The sequence below is a fragment of the Manihot esculenta genome, chromosome 6 (assembly GCF_001659605.2).
Source record: "Manihot esculenta cultivar AM560-2 chromosome 6, M.esculenta_v8, whole genome shotgun sequence".
NCBI lineage: Eukaryota > Viridiplantae > Streptophyta > Magnoliopsida > Malpighiales > Euphorbiaceae > Manihot > Manihot esculenta.
In genome coordinates, this window is record NC_035166.2 from 11,618,568 (window position 1) to 11,627,099 (window position 8,532).

The 8,532-nt window shown below is 28.3% G+C and overlaps 1 protein-coding gene across 3 annotated transcripts; it reads left to right on the forward strand.

Moving 5' to 3' along the window:
- The first annotated feature begins 499 nt into the window (after positions 1-499).
- LOC110617026 (alpha/beta hydrolase domain-containing protein 17B) lies at positions 500-4,748 on the forward strand. Of its 3 annotated transcripts, XM_043957285.1 has the most exons (6): positions 500-858; positions 941-1,264; positions 2,210-2,246; positions 2,449-2,685; positions 2,757-2,822; positions 4,041-4,748. In XM_043957285.1, exons 2-6 carry the CDS (start codon positions 966-968, stop codon positions 4,305-4,307), a joined length of 906 nt encoding a protein of 301 aa, XP_043813220.1. In that variant the 5' UTR covers positions 500-858; positions 941-965; the 3' UTR covers positions 4,308-4,748. The 3 variants fall into 3 exon arrangements, with proteins under 3 accessions (XP_043813220.1, XP_043813221.1, XP_021615300.1); XM_021759608.2 differs by having other exon boundaries at positions 516-1,264; positions 2,775-2,822; XM_043957286.1 differs by lacking the exon at positions 2,757-2,822 and having other exon boundaries at positions 506-1,264.
- The last annotated feature ends 3,784 nt before the right edge of the window (positions 4,749-8,532 follow it).

The following is an 8,532-nucleotide window of genomic DNA, read 5'->3' on the forward strand; positions in this document are numbered from 1 at the left end:
TATAATTTTTAATTCTTTCATAGTTTTGAGAAAACCAATTATAAAAGGTGGCCTTCAACTCCCTGAAAGACCCACTATCAGTATATGTATATCCTCCAACCAAACTATCATATACTGAATTTCTACTTAAAATACCATCAAGTTTTTAGTAAAAAAAAAAAACTCAAATCAAAAGATAGAACATCTAATGAAATAGATAAAAAAATTAAAATATAATCCGATCGGCCAATGCGAGGAATAACACCGATTGGACCAAAACACCATAACAAAATTAAAAAATCAAAACCAAAATCTTAACCTTAACCTTCTTGGAAGAGGAAGTGAGATTTACACGAGAGGGTTTTTTTCTCCTTTAACAAGTTAGAGAGAGCAAGGCTTCACAACTAATTATATAAAGGATTCCAAAGAGAGAAAATGAAGGAGAAAAGTGTACATTCAACATCTTGGAAAAGGCCAAATGGGCAATGGGTCTCATTCTGATACAGTACACTTAAAAATAGAAATAAAAAATTAAAGAAAAAAAGAAAATTGGAAGCAGGTTTACACAGATCATCAGCCAGCACAACTTTTCTTCTCTCTCTTATTTGTCCTCCAAAATTCCATATCCATATTACTATTATTCATTTTCTGGGTTTCTGTTCCCTCCTCATTATCTCTGCCACCTTCACCACCACCACCACCACCTCCACCTCCACCACCTTTAGCTCATCCTCTTAGATCGGATCCCTTCACATTAACCCATGAAAGCACCATAACCAAAGTTTACTAACAACGAAACAAATTTCTAACTCCTCTTTTATATATATATATATATTTCTCAAAACGCCAGCTGACCGTATTGTACGCATATTTTCTGAAGTGGGTCTTTGTTTCTCGTTTGCGTTCTTGGCTTGTCTTATTAGACAAAGAAGATTTTGATTTGTTGTTTTGTTTTATTTAGAAAAATAAACAGAAACAATCAGTAAATGGGAAATGTAACGTCTAATGTGGCAGCGAAATTCGCATTCTTCCCACCAGACCCGCCAACGTACGATGTGTGTAGAGAGGATGATGGGAGGTTGGTGTTGCCTGGGGTCTCAGCTGACAAGAACATGGACGTTCATTTGTTGGAGACCAAAGGCGGGAATCAGATTGTGGCTACGTTTTGGAAACATCCTTTTGCCAGGTTCACTCTCTTGTATTCACATGGAAACGCAGCTGATCTTGGCCAAATGCATGACCTCTTCATTGAGCTCAGAGCTCATTTGAGGGTCAATATCATGAGGTATATATATATATATTATCTTCCTGCTTTGTTTCCTTTAATCTTGGTTTGGTAATTGCTTCAATGCCCTTTCCCCCTCTTGCTGTTGCTTCCTTTCTGGGTATTTCTGGTTCTGTTTTTGGTTGTTCTGAGATGGGTTTCCATTTTTTACGGTGGTTTTTGCTTTTCTGTTGTGTGTTCTTGTTCTGGTGATTGATTCAATACCCATTTTCTGATTCCTAGCTCCTCCTTGTTTGATGATTGTTTCAGATTAAAATAAAATAAAATGTTTTCTGGGTATTAATTATTTTTAGGTCTACATTAAGGGGTTTGCTTGTGTTACATCTTCATTTGTTTTCTTTGTGCAAATTTAAACTTCTCATTTTGTCTTCTAACTTGTTGATTTGATTTGCTCTTTTTTTTTTCTCCCTCTCTCCTTATCTTCTCACTCGTTCTCTGTCTTTGAATATGTCGGTGCCATCTTATCTGTGGGTCTTATTGAGGGAAAGACTTGGTATAACCGGCCAATTTGTGATCTGAGCATTTGATTTTAATAATATTGCCGGCTTTATAATCATTTCTTGTTTTTTTTCTCATTCACTTTTATGACCTTACAATTCTGAATAGACCATAATGGGGAAATTTTGATAAAAATTTCTTTCTGATTTAAATTTGATCACTGGACAAATATTTCCTGGCGTTCTCCTGGTCTCTTCTGGAATTTGTCGGCATCATTTGTCACTACCTGTTAATTCATATTAATTACCTTTTTTTTAGTATTAAAGTGTTAAAAATTGTACTTTATGAATTTTCCCTTTTCATGTTATGAGGATATACTGAATTTTGCTGCTTATTGGGCATCAGAGATCTTTTAAATATTTGCTGAAAATAAATGAAGAATTAGCATGTTAAGATTTAGTAGACTTATGTTCTTTGTTACTTACTTGATATTTGTCTTCGTTGCAGCTATGATTATTCAGGATATGGTGCTTCTTCTGGCAAGGTAAATACATTCTGTAATAAATCCATTCTATAAGATCAATCAGGCATATATATATTTTAATTATTGTTATTATTATTTAATTTATGGGGACAAAAAGATATGCATTTGTCTCAATAATGTAATTTCCTACATGTTCCTTTGTCTCTGCCTACATTGCCAATTCTATAGTTGATCGCTTGTTATACTTGTGTAAATTTTATAGCCATCCGAGTTCAACACGTATTATGACATAGAAGCAGTGTACAATTGTTTAAAGGAGTATTATGAAGTTAAGCAAGAGGATTTGATCTTATATGGTCAATCTGTTGGAAGTGGACCTACCCTGCATCTAGGTTCTCGTTTACAGAAGTTGAGAGGTGTTGTTCTTCACAGCGCTATCCTTTCAGGCTTACGCGTCTTATACCCTGTCAAGATGACATTTTGGTTTGACATTTACAAGGTAAGTTTAGCATCAGTTACTTTGATATCTTATTCTTTTCTGTAATAGTAAATTACTTTTTAATTGGATAGCTTGTCTATTATTTACAGAATATAGACAAAATACGGCTTGTCAATTGTCCGGTTCTGGTTATGCATGTAAGTTCCTGTCTTTATTATTTTCAGCTTCTTCTCTGTTTCCTTAGAACTTTTGCCATTCTTGTTAAGGCGTATGGTTTTTCCTGGTGAAGTTTGCATGTTTATTTTCATGGAACTGCTTGTGTTTTTTACTTTTTTTTAATGGTGAATGGTCATATGATTGGAGATAACCACTTAGAAGGTGGCAGTAAGAAAGGTTAAGCTGATTTGATAATTAGCTAAACAATATCAATGTATCTGTCTCTGAAGTTGAATGTCTTCGTGTTTTTGTTTCTTCAGTCATCAGTATAAAGCTGCATACTGTTGTATTTGTTCAATCTTATTTGCATTTGAATATATATTTTCACAAGAATATAAAAATGCAGTAGATTTATATAGTTTGAGGAGCCTCCTGCAGCAGATGGTGAAATCCTAGAAACTTTTCTGCTCAATTATTACATGCCCAGATGACTTCAGCTATGAAACTCTAAACCTCGTCTAAAATAGTCTCACTATGGAAAAATAGAGAAGTAATGTTTGAAGGATTGCTTGTCACAAACATTGCAATCATAAAGGCGAAAAAAAAGAAAGAAAAAGAATGTAGATGCACAGAAACTACGCTTATTCATACAAGGCTGTATGATTCAGAAATAATATCCAAAGATTTTGAAGCCATGTAAGTTTGTAGTTCGGGTATACTAAGACTGAGGATTAATGCAAAACAAGCACAAGACGACTCATTTGCTCTCAGGACTTGCTTTTCAAATCCTTTTATTTCATGGGGCATGATTCGAACATGGATAACTGAGTGAAGAAGCCCTTTTAACAGGATTGGAAATTTTTTAAATATTATTTGGCTTCTGCAAAACAATCCCTCAATTTCATATAAATTCTAAAACTCCAAGTTCATAAATTCTAAACTCACACGTGAAGGAATTATGCATGGTTGTCAGAACAGATTCGCACACGGCTAAATTCAGTAGAAAAGAGGATACTAAAGGTTAAGCTTCTATCATTTTCTTCACACATCTGTCACATCTCCAATTTCTCTCTGCTTATGTTTACAAGAACAGTCGTTTCTCTATATTGTTTCTTGCATATAACTTGGTAAACACCCCTGAATTGTAAATATATGCTCGTCTCGTAACACTACTTAATCTACCATGATTCTGATTGATTTCAGGTCGAATATGTACATTTGCATTATTGTTGATGATTTTTCTCGTTGCATAATCTCAGGGAACAAATGATGACATTGTTGATTTTTCTCATGGGAAGCGCCTGTGGGAACTCGCGAAGGAAAAGTACGATCCCTTATGGGTCAAGGGTGGTGGCCATTGCAACCTTGAAACTTACCCAGAGTATATCAAACACTTGGGGAAGTTCATGAATGAATTGGAGAAGGCCTCCATCACCAAACCAGCAAAGCAGCTCACATCGGATCCGAGCATCGACTTGAAACATAACAAGTGCTTAAGATGGAAAAAGGGTAGCAATTCAAATTAATTCATTAATACAGGTAGTTTCGTTGCGAGGAGAACACGTATGCAAGATTAGACCTGCTCGTTTCGTGGATTCAGCAATTGGCAGCCAAGCCAAGCTTGTTACTACTTGGTATGTTTCTATAGCAAGGAACTGATAGGAATTACACCTAGTATGTTTGATCCATGTCTTGTTAAGATAATTTTGTTTTAAGGATAGCTTAGGGAGCTTCTTGTGCTGTCTCCATAAACAGTGTAGCAAGTGTTCTGATGAAACCGAAACCGAAACCGAAACCGAAACCGAAACCGTGGAAAAAGTAAATACGTGATAGTTACATAAGTTTGCTTTTGGCCATTGATTTTGTCCATACTTTGCAGTGTAAAGCCCTTTGCATCCCATACAGAACAGACTTATCGGCCCTTGCTCTCCGCTACCAATGTAGATTTCCATTTTTTTTTTCTCTAATTCGTGTTGCAGTTAAGCTTATTTCTATCATCCAACACAAGTTTAGTAGAACCCTATTGGTTGCAAAATGAGCCATGAGACAAGATCTATGTTGTCCTGAGAGTATATTGAACTTCACTTGCCTCATGCATGCCTTTAGAGGCTATGTGCAAAAGTGTGAATTACAGCAACCAAGTTGTGATCCAGTAATTTTCCTCCTATTTATAATTAGTTTCGATTGATATATAAACTCGAAATTAGAGTTTAGCAGTATTCGATTTCAATCGAAAAAATCGACTAAATCGAATTAATTTAAAAATTCAATTCAATTTTTTATTTATTTCGATTTGGTTTAATTTTTAATTTTAAAAATTTTAGTTATTTTAGTTCGATTTAGTTTTAATCAGAAAAAAAAAACTGAACCGAACCTATTAGGGATAATAGCATGTTATTTTCAATAATATAGAGAGATTAGATCATATTAAGATTAAAATATTTTAATTAAATTTTAAAATACTAAAAATAAATACAGTAAAAAATAAAAAATTTATTAAAAATTTAAATCAATCAAATTAAATCGAATTAAATTAGACTGATTCGATTTGATTTATTTTTTTATCAAAATCGATTTGATTCGATTTTTATAAATATTAAATTTTAAATTTTAAATTTATTCAATTCGATTCGATTTTAAACTGAACTGACTGAATGTTAATCTCTACTTGAAATCTGACGGCTCTAAAAATATTCTAAAAACATAGCTACTTTACTTGGGGTGACCTAGAACGTTTCATATCCTTAATCAATGTCCTTTCTAAAACTGGGCAGGCCTTGTTCTTGTGGAACCATGTCTGGCCCAATTACAGATTTTATTTTAATTAAAATTCATCTCGAAAATCTTATGCCTAAAAAGCAAAGCACATTGGTTAGGTATTTTTCTTTTTCTATTAAATTAATTGAGCAAATTGATCATTTTTATTATTATTTGTGATTTGAGGTTAAGTGATTATAAAATTAGAGAGGCTAACAACGTTGGATTTCCCCTTAATCTCAGATTTTAACCCTCACTGCCTAAATTCTTTTTTTTAAAAAAAAAAAACTAAACATTTCTTTTATTATGGTAAAAAGTATTCTTTTTGTGTTAGTGGCAAGCATGAATTGATGGAATATCCAAAGAATCTCTTTATAACGGATCTAATGATTAAAATTTCATAAATTTAAGAAAAAAAAACAAATATTTCTACTATTCAATAGTTTTAAGATTAATTTCCAAATGAGATTTTTTATACATCTATCAGTCAACATTCGATCAATTTAGTTTAAAATCAAATTAAATAAATTAAAAAATTTAAATTTTAATATTTATAAAAATCGAATCAAATTGATTTTTATCAAAATTTAAATTGAATTGAATCAATTTGATTCAGTTCGATTTGATTCGATCTAATCGGTTTGAATTTTTAATAAATTTTTTATTTTATACACTTTTAAAATTTAATTAGAATATTTTAATTTTAATATAATCTAAACTCTCTATATTATTGAAAATAATATATTATTATCATTAATCGATTCGATTTGATTTTTTTAATTTTTTATTAAAATCAAACCGAACTGAAATAATCGAAATTTTTAAAATTAAAAACCAAATCGAATCGAAATAAATAAAAAACCAAATCAAAATTTTAAATTATTTCGATTCGATCAATTTTTTCAATTTAAACCGAATGCTGCTCACTCCTATCTTATTTCATAATCTGATTGAAAACTAGAAGTTGTTTTTAAAAAAAATAATTTATTGATTTTTTATATTTTAAAAATATAAACCTTTTAAAAATTTAATTCAATTAATTTTTCTTATATTTAATCACTTTTTAAAAAAAATCATTTTAATTAGTTTTTATGTTTGTGTGGTCTCTGCAAATTATTCATTTAGAGTTTAAAGTTGAATTTTATTATATTAAATAATAATATTAATTGTTTATTGAATTTAAAATTTTAATATTCCAAATGTAGTGGAACTAAATATTTTAATAGGAGGAATTATAGCAATTTCATTTAGAAAATGATTGAGACCACATCCATTTAGATTGAAGCTTTTTGCCAACTTTAAAAGTGGGCATTGAAAGTTTATCAATGCCTTTTTAAAAAAAAAAATTCCTCAATTTTATAGGCAGTCACTTTAATAATCATTATATTAAATTTTATATAAAATTAATTAAAATATATATAATAAATATATAAATTTAAAAATAAATTAATGGGCATTTAGAAGCAAGATGATTTGCTAATTCCTTCCATCATCATTTGAAAACATTAAAAAAAAATTGGCTTTTTCATTTTTTTTAATTATTTTTCCTCCATTATATTTTTTTTAAAATAAATTTTGTTCTCATTGCCTGAGGGAAGTGGGTGCTTTGTTAAGGTTTTATGTTATGTTCTTGTGATTGAAACATGTCATTCAAAGTGGTACATTTTCAAAATATTTTCCTTTTCTATTTTTTTTTTATCATGAGAAAAATTTGAATTAAAAATTACAATAGTACAAAATTTCATAAATATAAAGTGATAAATGGCTTAAAAAATAATTTCAAAAAGTCTACAAGCAGAAGTCTAACAGCCCATGTGAGAGCCTAACAAACCTTACCACTTCTCATATTTATATTCTAATATTAAAATATTAAAATTTTAAATAATAAAATAAAATTTTCACATTTATCTAAATTTTAGCTATTTTTCTTAATCAATTTAAAAATAAAATTCACGTATCATATCACGTAAGATTATTTCTTAAAAGATCTATTAGATAAAAAAATCTATAACTTTACGTTAATTCATATTTATAGTCAAAATTTTAAATTTTAAATAATAAAATTAAACCTTTTTCAATTTGTAACGATTATAACTAAAAAAACTAAATTGAATCTGAAAAAGTTAATGAAAAATTATAATATAGTTCCTAAAATTTTATATTAATAAACATATATTTTTTTAATTTAAATTTTATATTAAAAGTATATTTATTTATATTTATCATATGTAATATTAAATAAATATTTATTATAAATAATTTTTTCTATATAAAATATCACATAAATATTATATATTAAAGTATTTCATTGAAATTTTATACTCACCAATATAAATTATATACATATTTTTAACATATGAAAAAATATTTTTCTATTAATAATATTAAATAAAATAAAAAATTACATGTTTTAGTATGTAAAATCATTTCCTTTGTAATTTTTATAAAAACTTAGATATTTTAATTACATTTCTTGTAAATTATTTGAAACATTCAATATTTTTATTTTATTAATCTCTATAACAAGTAAAATTATAATATATATTAATTTATTGGCTGATCTGAAAAAAATATATTTCATATCAGTAATATTAAATAAAATATTATACATTTTATACTATAAATTTTTTATATTTTAAATTTTTATTAAATTACAATGAAAAGTAAATAATGCAATTAACAAAAACAAACATTATTAAAATAAAAATATATATTTTAAGGATAATTTTATTAGTCAAATAAAACTTCAGGAACTATATTATAATTTTTTAATAATTTTTCAGATTCAATTTTGTTATAACTGAGACAAAATAAAAAAAAATTTTAATTTTATTATCTAAAATTTAAAGTTTTGGATATAAATATGGATTAACATAAATATTTTTATTTTTTTATGTAATAGATTTTTTAAGAAATAATTCTATGAGGACTAAAAATTTTTTAGTTAAAATTGATTAAGAAATTGAGATAAATGTAAAAGGATGGACTTAATTA